We start from the raw sequence: 16,062 nt of genomic DNA on the forward strand, positions 1-16,062 counted from the left end.
CTGAGCTGCTGGGTGAATCCCCTGCAGATAGACAAGTCCAGGAGGATGGAACCATCCAGACTGAGCTGTGCCCTTGGCCAGGAAGCAAAGCTGAACCAAATGGCCTTTCTTCACAGAAACTACTTTCCAAAGTGGTCACTGAGGAACCAGCACATGAGGAAGGGTTAACGCAATGTTTGTTAGGGAAAACTACTCAGTTCCCCTAAGACTGGTGTCACTGTACACAGGAGAGAGTCTTGCTATGACATTCAAGGGCAGCTCAGATATCGATAACAAAATCTTCTGGATCCCATTAAATATCCGCAGCTACTCAGTAGCTTACTGGCAATACAAGAGAATGCCTAAGACATTTTCCCAGAGAAGGAACATCAATGTACCTTAAAAGTGGAGACACAACCTTCTGGCAGAAAAACTGGCATTGGACCCTGTAATTGTATCAGTCTTGTATCCTCCACTGTGAAACTACACTGGACAGAATCAGGAAAGGGAGTAAAGTGCATATCCAGGATGCTTTATGCGCTTCTTGCTGCAATTAATTAAGCTTTGGCTGACCCAAATTTTAGCTAAGAATGAACACGCCAGATACATGCACTGCTGAGTCGTGTGTGTGCAGGTGGGAGTAAGGTCTGAAGGATGCTTGTGCAGTGAGGTCCTGTCACTGACCTGGATCATTCACAAAGGGAATAGCCTGTTCCCTGCTTCTGATGTAAAACAGACTTGAACAGAGATAGCTGAACAGTTTCGTTGTAAACGGTCAAAGGTCTGCTCCTTTCTTAACGGTAAAAGATGTTTATTGCAAAGCAGCAGTCACTTTCATGATTCACGACAGTTCCTAGGTATGACTGTCATAGCAATTCAGCAGGGCTTGTTATTAATAGTCCTTTAAAATATCATATTACTTATCACTTCTGTTTTCCTCCAAAGTTCGTTTAGTTTTGTGCCTCGTAAATCTCAGGGAGGTCACTGAGTGTCCCTGGGAGAGGCATTAACTCTGTGACACCCACCTGCCCAGGGATTCCCTTCAGAAGCACTGAGCAAGCTGCAAAGTCATTTCATTTTGGCTGGAAAAGAGCGACAATAAAAACTCTCTTCAGAACATTTACAGGAAGAATTATTCTTTAAAAAGCCAAAGCCTTTGCCCACAGATGTTTTTGTTCAAATCCACACCTCTGATGCACTGAATCTTTTCCAGTTCCCCATCACTTCTTACATTACTTGACAAAAGCTAATTTTTACAGGGGAAGCAAATGGGGAACAACATGAAAGGACCTTATGTAACCGCAGTTATGGGAACACAATAGAAATCATCCCACACAGCAAAACAGACCAAAGATGCCTCCATTCCTTAAGCGCATGCTCAGGTCTTTCAGTTGCTCATATACAGAGGAGAGAATGACATTGCTTTAGAAATATTTATGATCTCTGTTAAATGGAAAACGCTGGACAAAGGAATCATTGCCTGCCCCATACTGTGCACTGACAGACTGTCAATGACTTGAAATGGCCATAATGTAGGACACCAACTCTTGTATTTCAAGCCTGCCACATACAAAATAAAGCAACAAAAGAAGGCCAAAACATGAGAACCAAAGTTTGTTTAGAAGGGGCATTTGAGAGACAAAGGTTGCAATGCATGGCTTGACGATTGACCATGTTCTTTAATTATTGGTTTGTGGGTTTTGAACAAACACTTCAGCAGTGATTTAAGCTCACAGCAAAGGCAAAAGCTGTGAAAAGCCACAGTTAGGTATTTTAATGAGCTGCAGAAGAGAAAGATGCCAACCCTGGATGACATTTTAGAGGAGATCGGCGAATTTGGCAGGTTCCAAAAGCAAACCTTTTTCGTCCTGTGTTTGCTCTCCGCCGCCTTCACTCCCATCTACGTGGGTGTCGTCTTCTTCGGGTTCACCCCCGAGCACCGCTGCTTCAGCCCCGGCGTGGCAGAGCTGAGCCAGCGCTGCGGCTGGAGCCTGGCGGAGCAGCTGAACCACACCGTGCCTGAGTGGGGTGGCCACGGGACCGCTTTTGGCAGCCGCTGCAGGAGGTATGATGTGGACTGGAACGCGACGGGCCTCAGCTGCACCGACCCCCTGGGCAGCCTCGTGGGCAACCGGAGCTCTGTCCCCCTCAGCCCCTGCCGGGACGGGTGGCTCTACGACTACCCGGGGACCTCGCTCGTCACTGAGGTAAGGCACGGCTCATCTGACATGATCACTCTTGTCTGCCTACCTTAAACTCACTCAGGTTAGAAAGAGGATGTGAAATAAGGTTTCCAAGCTGAATTCTGGTTACGCGTGATTTAGTATTTCCATAAATCGTAAAAATAAAGTTTTACTTTTATCCCACCAAATGGTGCAGATTGCTTCTGCAGGTTAAGAGGTGCACAGCAGCTGTGAACTTTGCTTCTCCAGAGCATCCTACATGCTGAACCTTGTTTTAAAAACAGGTGATTGTCCTGGAGGCTGCAATGTCTGAGTTCCTCCTCTTTGGAGGAATCATTGAGGTAAAAAAAAAAAAAAAAAAAAGCAGTACGATTCCTGTCTCCCAAAAGAAACCACTGCTGTAGAGAAGTTCTTCCCCTCTCCCTTGGGTGCGGGTTGGCAGCCTGCCAGTTGTAAATCAGAAGGAGGTTACAGAGCTCCCTTTCAGTGCAGTGAGAGTCAGTCAAAGCCTGGGCTTTTTGCTGGTGCTAGTGAGGAGTGGGACAGACATATTCTTGGCTCGCCCCGGCAGGGCTCATGGCAGCGTGCTTCAAGGTGCTGCAAAGCCACAAAAGAAAGACTCCAGCTGGCAGATCTCAGCTATGCGGGGGCCTCTTCCCCTGCCACACACAAGCCTTGATGAAGGTTCCAAAAAGGAGCTCAGGGATTTACTAAAGACTTCTCTTTGACCTTTATGAAAATTACATCTGGCCAACTGCCTGGCTTCTCCCAGCTGCTGCAACTCATTCATTTTGGCCAGGGCTGAGAAAACATCTCCTCACCCACAAGCAGTGTCACGCAAGGGCAGAGCAGAGCCACAGATGGAGCCTATAGTCCCTGTATACACAGACCTCCACTGGTCCGGCGGCAGCCCCACCACCTCTCATGCCCTGCACCGCTTCCACACAGTGCGATGATGCATGATTAGGAGCAGGCTTTGACATCCATGAAGGAAATGGTGCTGCAAGTGTCCTCCAGATTTCAAGCAGATGTGGGGGAGGAGAGGGTGGGATTTTTCTGAGCTTTTTCATTTGTTCGTTCAAAGAGTCTCTGCCTTTCTCACTCCCTTTATGTGTCATTGCATAATCATTTTCCAGGGTGTAACTTTTCTGCAAGTCTGGGATAATCTCTACAAGCCTTGCAGATGTTATTTATAAGAGATTAGATAGTTTCTTTTTCAGTTTTTTTTTTTGTTGTTGTTGTTTTCTTTTCATTTTTTTCCCATTGGTTTCTTTCCATTACCCATCCTTGACAAGCCATGGTTTGTGTTGAATATTCCCATTCTTCTAACTGCGCTTGCCCTTGCAGTTTAACCTGGTGTGCGAGGACTCCTGGAAGCTTGACCTCTTTCAGTCATGTGTAAATGCTGGATTTTTTATTGGCTCCATGGTCATCGGCTACATGGCAGACAGGTAGGTAGCGTGCAGGCAGGTGTAAGATGAACTGCTGCCTCTGGTTTTGTTTTCTGCATGTCACTGAATTACATGTATGATTCAAGGAGGAAATGAGTGCACGCAAAACTTGGTTCAAAAAGCTCACGTGTCATGTACAAAGGGGTGGATCGTGGTTCCTAAGCCCTTGATTTCAAAGGCTGTTGTGATCCAGGAATTCATGGAAATGTCATGGCGTTCACTCACCCAGTGGTTTGTGTGGAATTTGCATACTTAGGAGTGAAGAGATTTTGTTTTCTTTTCCAGTGGCAAACTGCAATGGGAGCTCAGAGTTTGAAATGAAATTGTAACTCCCACACCAAGATTTATTTGCCTATCTTGTAATAAATTTTTTTCACGTTAGTTTTAACACCATCCAGCTGGCCATAAATCAGATTTAAAATAGAAGTGGTTTTGTCAAATGCAGAAATAGAAATAGTTGTTCCTTCCTAAATTTTCTTTGATCCATCCTTTTCTCAGCTGGCTGTATATAATTGGGTCTAGATTTTATTACCCCTCACATTCTCTTTTCCGAGATAAATGTCATTGTGCCATATATCTGCTCACTTTTTGTTTTGTTTTGTTTTTAGGTTATACTCAAAACAAATTTTATGGTTTGTCACTGACCTTCCTGTTCTTCTTTGATGCATTTTTTAGCACAACAGTAAGAGAGACTGGAATTTGGAGAGGTGAAGGTAATGCGGGCTGAACAATGAGACAAAGGCTTCCTTCTCTAGCATTGCCAGTCCATCTTGCAGAAATGTTTTTGTGTTTTCTTTTTTCTTGAATTCTCAGAATTTATGAGAGTGCTGATGTCTACAGCCTTTCCTTCCATGCTGAGCTGGCCCCAAAATCAACTTTGCTGAACAGATATTGCCACAGATCCCTTCTTTTCACTTTTCTTCCTTCTCCAAGCAGAGAGGAAAACAACAGGAAGTTGCACCACTCTCACTCATAGCAGTTCTGTAGAGTGTCTCACAACAAGGATGGGACTGTGTGTCTTGCTGGTCCCACATCATGTTTTGTTGTATGCAAACACATCTTTGGTTAGGCCGTGAGCACCATTTTTGTGGAAAAAGCTGCTACCCCCATGCTGTCCCCTGACAGGGATGAACATGGTTATGAAGAAGCACATCTATGCATAGGTAGGACAGACCACTTTTCAGTCTGCAGAAAACCATTATCTTACTGTCTGTGAACCAGAGCACATTGAAAGCTTTATGCTTAAATAGATTTTTCATCAGAAGATCCTAATTTATCAAAATAACTCTTTCTGGCCACCTCTTGTGTGCTGCTACCCCTGTGGCAGAAAGCTTTCTCAGGTGAAACACATCATATGGTTGCAGAATTACCATAAAGACCCAATGTCCAGTCTTCAGGCCTGGGCTAGAGTCCGTTGTCTGATTTGAAGGGTAAAGGTTCACATTCTCAGGCTATTTTTTTGCTTTTCTTCACACATTTTGAAAAATATTGTTTTCTTTTTGCACCAAAAATTTGCAGTAAAACTACAATCTTCTCTGAAATCAAAGCTCTTGTTCTCTGTCCAGTTTTCCAGGCTTTCATACTTGAAAGTAGTCCATCCTTTTTCCCAGAACTGATGCTTTGATAATAAGGCACAGCTTATGGGAGTAAAGGACAAGATATGTAGCAGCCATTCTTCCAGGAATGATAGGACATGAAACAGCAGTAAGCAGATCCTGTGGCCATCAGAGGAGCTACTCTTTAAATTCCCTTTCCAGGACAGAGATGGACTAAGCAATAACATTAACTAGCGAAGGTGTTTCTTGGCAGCGTATAGCTATGTGAACCAATGGAAACCAGAAACCTCAATCCCATTTATATTCAATTTTATCTGAAATGCTTTTCTGTGTCAAAATGCTGAAGACTCTTTTTACCATGTCTTATTATCAGGCAAAAGTATGAGAAGACGAGTAGGATATTGTTGATGTTAAGATAATGCAAGTGCTGAGGAGGTTTCTGCCACTCTACTCATTGGCACTCTCTCCCAGTTCTCTGGGGTCCTAAATCAATACAAGCACCCAAGAGCTCAACAAAATCTCATACCCATAGAAAGTTATGCTTAGGGCAAAAACAACTCCAGAAGATTCCATTTTATTAGATGGAATGGGAAAGAGGCCCAAGTTTTGTGTTTGAAATGTCCATTCTTTCCTCATCAGAAATCAGGCATGCATATGGAGTGCTGTTTTTCCTGTGCTTTAGGTTGCTGCAACATGATATACTCAGGACAACTCCTGACAACATTTTAGGTACTTCAAAGGGAGGTTTCATCAGCTCTTCTCAAATCTGAACTATGCTTCTCCCAAAGGGATTAGACCTTCTCATTTGCTTCATCAGTCTCTGGGCACGCTTCCAGGCATGGGTGTCTTGGAAAGGGCACCCCTGTTTCCTGAGGCAGCTGCTGAGGTCAGTGCTAAGATGCAGCGTTTGCACATCTGTCATTCATTGCCAGGGCTCTGGGAAAAGGTCTTCTCAGGAGAGGGTTCTCTCGTGGTCTGATAAGGCTCTCTTGAGCCGGCTTTTAAGACAGAGTCAAAAATGTCTGTATGTCAGACAAAAGGAGAGAAGGAAAGTATGAGAGATTTGATCTGCCCATGTTATTGCGGAGAACTAAAGACATTTATTTTGGCTGGTATTTATTATCACGCTATTTTTGTCAGTGGACATTGACAAATTTAATGTTTTTTATAAATCATACTTCTAAGTGAGTATTTGTCTCTGTCTGCTAGAGAACAAATGCCTTCCCAGTGCTCTAGCAAGCTTGTTTCTTTTGGAAACAATCTATTCCTGACTATCTGTGAGTCACTGTGACACAGGGAATGACAAATAACAGGGATGTACAAGACCCCCTTCAAGAAAAGCTCAGCATGTAGCAAAGGTTATTGAGAAAATAAGTAAAGATAACAGTTATCAAACAATATACACATGAAAACTATTGCAGCTTTGAAAGATGGGCTGAAGAGCTACATCAGAGCATTTCTTGAACTCATTAACTAAGTCATTAACCAGAAATAAGTTATGAGCTGAAAAAAAAAAAAAAAAAAAAAAAAAAAAGGATGGGAAAAGTTCCCTGAACTTCCATTTCCATCAAGATGAAAAATGCTGTAAAGGGAAGAGTATATCCAGACCACTACTCAAAAAAAGGCGGGGAGAAGGGGGACAGGGACCATCTCCAGCTTCTTCACACCATTTGTTTTTCCATCCAGCCCTGCCTGCGTGGTGGGTGAGCAGGGGAGCCTGGCCAAAGCAGGTTGCACTTGCTTTCTGCCCAAGCACCACATGGACTGCTGGCATCCATCACCAGCCTGTGCAAACTAGAAGACTACCAGAGCTCAGGAATAATACAAAGCAAACTAAAACAAAGATGGTGGCTCCTACATGCTCCCATTCCTCCCACTGATGAGCATCGTGCTGTCATGAATTCTCACTTTCCAGTGCCTAGAAATGGTCCTGAAGCCCTCATGTGGTTGCTCCCCTTTTCAACCATATCTCTGAAGAGATACGGTCCCTGTCCTTTCTACTAAGTCTTGCTTCTGGACTGGACCACTCTGCACACCATCAGCTAGATACCAGTGCTCAGACTGCTGTGGCAATGACATTTCTAAGCAAGCACGGTGGCTGCTTGGTTGAGTGCCTCGCACCTGGGCTGTCCTCCACAGGTCTGTTCCCTGGGAGGGCCCAGTCAGGGTAAGGTAAACGAGAGGAAAGGGACAGGGAAGTGCCTTGGGAAGGGAAGGTCAGCTCCTTAAAAACATCACTGAGTAGATGAGAAAACAATAAATTACTGCTCAGGTCAGGACTTCAGGTGCTAGTAAGCCTTTACTCTCCTTGTACCTAAGAAACCACCTGGAACAAGAGCTGCCAGAAGAAAGCACTTGTTATTCCAACAAGTAATGAGGAATGCCATGAGGAATGCCTCTGCCGTTCAGCTGGGGTTTTGTGCAGCCACAAGATGAGCCTTTTTTCCCTTTATTTCTTCTTCTTTCCTTCTGCAGGTTTGGCCGCAAGCTGTGCCTCCTGATCACAGTCCTCATCAATTCAGTCTCAGGGGTTCTCGTGGCCTTTGCACCCAGCTACACGTGGGCGGTGGTCTTCCGTCTGGTCCAGGGACTGGTCAGCAAGGGGGGCTGGCTGACCGGCTACGTCCTGAGTTAGTTACAGCACCTCACAACTGCACCCTCCGGCCACGACCTCCCAGTTTAGCAGCAGGGCTCACCTCACCTTGGGCCCCCAGTATTTTAGGGATCTGTGCATAGCAAGAGCAGACAGGGACCGTGTGTTATTTACTGCCAAAAGCGGGTGTCTATGAGCCAAGCTGTGTTTTGTTTTGTGAGATGTCTGTCTGAGGATTTACAGGCCTGCAGACTTTGTTATCGAGCCTACTCATATTCCTGGAAAGCTTGCTTCAGCTCGTACATATATGAGTAATAACTGGGAGGTGGCCATAGAAACTAGGGAGTGTTCGTACCTGAAGAGTCACATGTCAAAATGGAGAACAAAGTCTAGAGACAAGAACTGGAAATGCTGCAGAGATACCCACGTTTCCAGGAAAGGCAGCAGCAGCAGTGCTGTTGTTGAGAGACAACATTCATGTTTCACAGATGTTGTGCCAAAATGGCTTTTGCTGCAGCCCAGCGGGGTGAGGCGGGGGCACGGGGCTGCCAGCAGGCGTTCCCAGATAGTCCTCAGCCAGGAGGGGAGGGAGGGAGAAGGCTGTCTTTGGACATGTTATGGGTGAGCCCTGACACCCCTGGAGGCAGGGACAAAGTCCCCAGCTGGACGGTGGAGGCTTCATGGGCAGCCCCAGCTGTGGCAACCTCCAAACAGTGCAAACCATACTTCCTCAGACCATACTTACTCAGAGCAGTGGCAAAGACCAGCTCCTGTGCCAAACTCACAGCCCATACCACATCCTGCTGTGTTTTACCTTCCATATCCATACCCCCACACCAAGCCGCAGGGGCTCCTCATTGTGCAGCCAGTGGCAGCTCCATTTCCCCAGCTCCCCAGCCCCACGCATTTCCCCTGTGTTTCACGTAACATTATTTTTGCAGCTGCAGAATTTGTTGGCTTAAGCTTCCGGAAGACCGTGGGCGTTATCTACCAGCTGGCCTTCACCGTGGGGCTGCTCATCTTCACTGCTGTGGCCTACGTGCTCCAGCACTGGAGGTGGCTTCAGCTCGCCGTCACCCTGCCCAATTTCCTCTTCCTACTATACTATTGGTAAGTGTTGCAGCTCCCAGCAACCCCAAGCCAAGCAGATAAAAGATGGAGAATGCACCTGGAAGCTGAAGCTGCTTTGCAGAGGACCGTTGCCTTTGGTAGGACTTCCAAGACTAGATCTGGCATTTTTTGGTCGTTCTGTTCACCCTGCCCAGGGGTTTAGCATGAGCCACCTGAGAGCAAGGGACTACCTGCAACACACAGTAATGTGTCTGTGTTTGGAGGCCTTGCCACCCATCACAAAATAAGAATTCATCAGCTTTCGAAAAGTACTTCTAGGTACTGTGAAAAGTGGGATCTTTTAATCATTAATTAAATTTGCTTTGTCTTTAACACCATCTAGTTAATTATTTGTAAAAAAAAAAAAAAAAGTCAATTTTCCCTAGAAAGTATCAGAACCAGATTGAGGAACAGATTTGGTTTAATTATTTTTTCTAAAGTTTATTTTTAACATGGAAGAGCTTAAGGATCAGTTTTGCAGATGTTGTTTTAGCACCTACAGGCTGCGAGTCATTTCTAAAACATATCACACAATCTATCTTAGAGGAATGTTTCCAAACTGTCACAAACTGGTCTTAACATTAAAAAAATAATAATAATAATTAGAAAAAAAAAAAATCAGGCCATGTCATCATCCAAGTGGAGCCCAAATCAGAATACAATCACTGACAGCCACAAATACCATTGAATTCAAGACTGCTCACAGGTATTCAACATACCATAGGATCCTAGCATGAGAAATTCAGTTCCATTTTCATTTTACTTCTAACAGAAAAAATGCATTTTCCTGCCTCATGGATGTCATTCTTATGTGTTGCAGGTGTCTGTCTGAGTCCCCCAGGTGGCTGATAACTCAGAAGCAAAATGATAAAGCCATGGAAGTTATTAAGCGCATTGCCAAGGGAAATAAGAAGCAGCTACCTCTCTCGTTCCAGGTGACTGCACTGTGTTTGCTGAAAGCAAACATGTATGCAAAGCTCAGGACTAACAGTGTTCTGAGTTTAAGATTGCTTAGGGCTTAGAGCAGGGAGCAGCTCAGTGACCAGAAGGACAGCAGATCCCTAAAGTAAAACAAGTTCTTCTCTTTGACTGCCAAGGACCCTAACAGAGCATGTTTGAGAGAAGAGGCTTGCAAAAGTAGCCAGCAGGCAAGGAACGTTCTTCCTCTAATTAGTACCAATCAACACACTGTAAACTCTCCCAGTCTCATGACTGAACAGTACAAGACATCCTCATTCATTGTTGTTTAAATTCCTGCTTCATGCCATGCGACAGCCTCATACATGTGGCTGCACGGACATGAGGACTGTCTACATAAATATTCATGTTTCCTTTCCCTAAAACACTTTGGGGAAGTTAATTTCCCTTCAGTTTCATAACTGACAAATCAAACCCCTCATTTTCCCATTAATCTAGAGGAAAATATCCTTGCAGTGGTCACCACCCTCTCCCCTGCCCACTCTAATCTCTTATCCTTCTCTTGCTTGTGTTCCCAGTATCTCAAATCTGAGGATGACGATGGAGAAAAGCTGAAACCTTCATTTCTAGACCTGGTCAGGACACCTCAGATAAGAAAGCATACATGCATTTTGATGTACAGTTGGTAAGGAAATGGATTTGCAGCCCAGATGGAGGTATATTCAGTGCCTTAAATTGGCATCATTGATTTAAGCCTGTTTTGCTCCTGACCAGCTGCAAATCTGAGTTCTTTGCACAAACCCTCTCCCAAAGAGTTGGTCTTCAACCGTACCCTGTTCTCTGCCTAGGTTCATGAGCTCCGTCCTGTACCAGGGGCTCATCATGCACATGGGAATAGCCAGTGGGAACATCTACCTGGATTTCCTCTATTCTGCCCTTGTTGAGTTCCCAGCTGCCTTCATCCTCTTGCTGACAGTGGATCGCATCGGCCGTCGCTACCCGTGGGCTGTAGCAAATGTGCTGACGGGTGGTGCCTGCCTTGTTACAGCTTTAGTCCCAGACAGTGAGTCGTTCAGACCTCCTTGGTCAATGAGTTCTCTCCCTATCTCCTTATTATTTCTCTGGAAACAGAAAGCAATCTTTGTGAACCTACACCATGTCAGTGTTGTGATCCAGCGAAGACAAATACTGTAAAAGCTCATGTATGTCCCAGCACCACCATTTACACCAGCTAATGAGAGGCATGAGAAAAGAAATGAACGTTTCCAAAATGGCATCAAATCAGATAGCAAGTCTGCAGGTGCTAGACCCAAGGCATGCCATGTTAAGTCTACGATTTTTGTCTACCTTGCAAAAGCTAGACAAAAAAAGCTAATTTGGATTTAAATGCACAGTTCTGGGTGTTCAACCCCAAATCCCTGTTTTCTGCTTCTAACAAGGAAAAATGTAGGGGTGCACACACATACTTAGACACTATCTGGATACAGTAAGTGCTTTCTGCAGTGCTGCTGCCATCAGTGTAGGATGTTGAGCAACCACGGTGACAGGCACTTGGTGTGTATTCAGCTGGGCATTCTCTGCAAGGAGAATGTGTCCCTCGAGGGCAACTGAAAGAAACATCTTTTCTTTCTCTTTATGGAGTATAATTAGGCTGAAACCACAGAAGTTACAGTTCACGGAAGGACAAGGACAAAAACCACAAAGTGTTATGGAAAAATGTCACAGGCAAAAAAAAAGCAATGCATTCAGACAGTAGACACTTTAACAAGTGGCTAGGGACTGCGGAGGCACAGACGGGTCCGATGTGCTTGGCTGGGGTGGAAGCCCACAGCTGCTGCCCATAGCTGCAGTCAATGCCAATCACATGGAGCAGCAGCCAGTGGTATGGCTCTAGAGAGGGTCTGAGGAAGGGGTTAGCAGCAGCTATCAACTGGTTAAATGCTGCCCAGGGCTGGGTGCATCCCTCAGCTGGGTAGATGAGGGAGAAACTCAGTGCTGCATATGTACTATTTGCTGAAATGGCCGAAAACACAACCTAAGGTCAGGTTGGGATCAAAGAACCCGTGGAGAACACAGCAGTGTCCTGGACTGACACCCAGTGCAGGGCTGGGATACTCATTTGTTGGCAGCAGGCATTTGTATATCCAGGTGTGAAAGCAATTGAGAGCACACACCAAGAGAGGGGGACAGCACAAGCTTGTCCCTGTCTGAAAGCCATGAGAAGTCTCTGTGCAGAAGTACAGAGTATCTTGCAAATTAACCGATATCAATGTTAATTTCAAAGATTTCAATGTTTCAATTAAAAAAAAAAAAAAGAAAAAAAAAAAAAGAAAAGAAAAAGCAGCTGTGCTCTGTTTAGTTTTATTGCAAGCAGGAAAGGGTGGCTTTGTATAAGCTTTTGGTTAATACTCTGGACTAACCAAATTACTTTGTATTATTGACATCTCATCTCTTTGACAGTTTTAAATCCCAGTTATTTGCTTGAATCACAAGACAATCATGTTATTTCTTTAATGAATGAAACAGAACACAATCACGTGCTGTCTTCATGACATTTCATACCACTATAATTACTTTTTTCTAAAATTAAATCTTTAATGCTATTTTAAGTTAAGAAAGAATGCAGTTTTATATTCCAACGTAAATGTGCATAATATCTTTCCAGCTCTTTATTGGCTTAAAATGACCGCAGCTTGCCTGGGCAGGATGGGGATTACCATGTGCTATGAAATGGTTTGCTTGGTAAACCCTGAGCTGTATCCCACTTTTCTCAGGTAAGTGCACCATCTTCTGTTAGGGACTAAAAGCAGCAGGAGTTCCCATGTATCCACTTGAGTCTACTGTAAAGACCTCAGAAATGCCTACAGTGGAAAAAGAAGAATCCTGGGAGCTTAAGGATCAGCTTTACAGATCATCTGTCAAATGACAGAAGCATCATTTAAAATTAAAACTCACAAGAAAGCTGTGCAAAACCAGCCCTATACTAGGGGAGAGATGTTAATGAGCTTTAGCCCAAAGCCTTGTCTGCATCCTTTCCAGGAACCTGGGGGTGCTGGCCTGCTCGTCCATGTGCGACCTCGGTGGGATCATAACACCCTTCATCGTGTACAGATTTGCAGAGCTCTGGCACGAGCTGCCCCTGGTTGTCTTTGGTAAGAGCTACAAGGCCTGTTGGTTTGCCACAGCCTAGATCAGTGAGTCTGAAATCCTATTTCCCTCCTGTAAAACAAGCGTCGAGTAAAATGCACACACACCTGTGTGTATATAGATGCATATCAGACATGGCAGGGTCAAAAACTAAACAGAAGGCAAAATGGGCTGGGAGGGCTGGTAGTAACATTTCTTTCATGTCTGAATTAGCTAAAAGTAGGGATGGCAGCTAGCTAGTGTCACCCCCATCCCATGACAGCTGAACAAGCGGAGCCAAAAGCTGTTTCCTACACGCAAAGCGAGGGAGAAGGGAGGCAGACTGCCTGTGGACCTATGGGCCAGGGTGGCTTTCCAGGCCTCCAGTGCCCCTCAGAGGTGACTGCAATTACTCTGAAAAATAAGCATCACTTAAACAAAAATCAAGTGTTATTACCACTCTGAGGAGCCCTCGTTCAATCACTGGGGCAGCTGTGTCTAAATGAGAATTAATTAGCAACTTAGAAGTTGCACTGCCCTTGCAACTCCTGCCCTTGCTCTGTCTCTGCAGCTGTGATCGCTTTCATCGGAGGTGGCTTGGTTCTGCTCCTACCTGAGACCAAGGGAAAAACTCTGCCTGAGACCCTTGAAGATGCTGAAAACATGCACAGGTACGACATGGAGCACAGGCCCAATGGGGTAGGGCAGCTCTCTTTCGCATCAGCAAGGCCTGGGAAGAAAAACTGTCTTGTCACTATCTTCACCAGGCTGCCTTGGTGCTTCACTGCCAGTACAGAGAGACTGGGAGAGGGAAGGGAGCAAAGAGGATGGAGGCAGATGGATGGAGAAAAATATGCGGGGCAGGAATTGAAGAAGCTGGAAAGGGAGCAGCTAAAAGTGGTTCCTCCAAGCAGGGAAAGGCCACAGAGGGCCATGGAGATGCTAAATCCTGGGCAGAGCTCAGGAGCCCTGAGTTGGGGGGTCTATAGGACCTGGCCAGAAAGGGATGGCAATGCGGCACAGGGTAGGACAAGAAGAGGCTGTCTCTAGAAGAAGTTGGTAAGTCCACACATACAGCTATACAACCAGACATTACTTCAGAAAGCACCTAAAATAACAGCTCTTACAGTAGGAAATGCCAAAGTTACTAATGCAACCATTGATATGATTTTCAGACAGCCATGCAGCTGCAGCAAGGCCACAGAAGATCTCCAAATTACTTTTTTTTTCCTGCTCTCTTTGAAACAATCTGACCTCATCTGAAAAACTGCCCGTGATGAGATAACCATTACGTTTAGTTTTCAGCGAATGCGAGCATATGGATTGCTTAGTGGATCACACTCTTTGCCACCCAGAGCTTCACATGTCTTTTCCTTATTTCTTCTGCAGGCAAAAGAGAAGAAAAGAAAATACGATTTATCTCCAAGTTCTGACTTCAAAAGCCACTCCCAAGTAAAAAGGACCCACTTTGCCCCAGACCTGCCTTTGCCTGGGCAGAGGGGCAGCAGAACAGCCCTCACCTAGCACTGAGGGAAGAGCTGCACAAACACAGCCAGCTCTTCCCTGGCTTGCTCGTGCACTGCCAGCGGCCAGAGCTGCTCCCAAGCTGCACGTCAGCTCCTGGATTTCTACTTCAGCCCTTCATGGGCCATCCTTCCCTGAATTTCTCTGCCTTCTGAGTACTTTAATGTTTCTGGTGTTCCTGGTTATCCAGTAGCAGTGACTCTTACGACTTGGGCAGGACTATCATGAACTATTTTATTATTTTTAATTATAGCAAACAAAACAAAAAATCAGACCTTTGGGCTGCTCAATTGCCGCTCATTTCTGTAGCAAGCAGGAGTGTATTTGTTCTCCCAACCCCCCCAAACACATTTCATCTGATTTTACATGAAAGAAAGCATGCAGACAGTAGCTGATTTACTGCCACACTTCCCCTACACTCCTGAAAACCTTGGTACTACTTGTCTAAGTCTCCTGATGCTCAGCAGATTCAGCTCCAGCCACCCTGCAGCGAGCACCTCTGCAGAGCATGCTCATGGAGCCTGGGGGCATTCAGCAGCATCTCTTCCTGCCCATGTGATCCCTCCTCTTCTGGAGATCTAAATACAAAAATTATAAACACTTATAAGTCCAGACTGGCTTTTAAGTCCAGAACTTGACTGTTAGACAAGCTGGAAAATTAAAAGCAAGGCAAAGAGGAGCTGCAGGCAGCAGAGCCTTAGGACATGGCTCAGGCCTAAGGGGAAGATGAGCCACGAAGGGTCTGGCTTTCTAAGCAGATCTCCACGAATAACATGCTGGAAAATCACTGCTGTAGGGCTTAAAGTTGAAGATGCTCTCTGTAGTCCTTAGGATCCCCTTGCAATGTGGTTCACATTATGTTCAGCAGCTTGTGTATATTCTGTGGAGTTGGGTTTGTCTCCTAACCAGCCCCAGCTCTGGGAAGAGGTGTCATTTATTCACATTTTTTTACTAATACACTAAATGAAATGTGACAAGTGTATACAGTAGGGATTGGACTGGAGCAAGCTCAAGCACAATCTAGCACACTTACAGTTTTGATCACACTATAACAGGAGCTGGAAATGACATAAGCTTTTCATTGACCCATGAATTGGCAGAAAATCACAGGACACACACAAGACCACCTTGACGAAGCAACCACATTAAGATTATAGCTTGCAGACAATAACCCTTAATGAGTTTGATAGACTACAGAGGCTGTGGCCATGTTTGAAAGGATACAATTAGCAGTGAAGTCTCCAAATTGCAGCTATGCCAGCACTGGGATGTTTGGATGCTGGTGCTGAAAGCAAGAGCAGAGGACAAGAGGAGTGCTTAGGGACTGCTGCCCTAGACCACATCCGCAGTCAGGCTGTCTCTCAGACAATGCCAGGGAGAATACCAGCAACTTTTTGTCCAGCAGTTATGAATTAAACAGCAATTCTTTCCAAAACTCGGCTACTGTAGGCTCACGGGTAGCCTGAAAATGGAGACATTATGTTCTTCCCAGGCACAGTCTCCTTGTGCTGCAGTTTTTCAGTGGTTCCTAGGCTGCAGGTACAGCCGTGGCACAGAGCTGGGCCCAGCTGCTGCTACAGGGAACAGGAGCTGGCACAGTGCTGCTTTACCGATGATGCCAC

General features: G+C 45.3%; 1 protein-coding gene across 1 annotated transcript; it reads left to right on the plus strand.

Moving 5' to 3' along the window:
- The first annotated feature begins 1,775 nt into the window (after positions 1-1,775).
- On the plus strand, positions 1,776-14,506 carry LOC116487933 (solute carrier family 22 member 2-like). Its single transcript, XM_032185182.1, has 11 exons — positions 1,776-2,186; positions 3,510-3,613; positions 7,645-7,799; positions 8,704-8,872; positions 9,693-9,807; positions 10,369-10,475; positions 10,639-10,853; positions 12,456-12,564; positions 12,830-12,942; positions 13,488-13,587; positions 14,306-14,506. The coding sequence occupies exons 1-11, from the start codon at positions 1,776-1,778 to the stop codon at positions 14,370-14,372; spliced, it is 1,665 nt and encodes a 554-aa protein (XP_032041073.1). The 3' UTR covers positions 14,373-14,506.
- The last annotated feature ends 1,556 nt before the right edge of the window (positions 14,507-16,062 follow it).

Source organism: Aythya fuligula, chromosome 3, assembly GCF_009819795.1.
Source record: "Aythya fuligula isolate bAytFul2 chromosome 3, bAytFul2.pri, whole genome shotgun sequence".
Lineage (NCBI taxonomy): Eukaryota > Metazoa > Chordata > Aves > Anseriformes > Anatidae > Aythya > Aythya fuligula.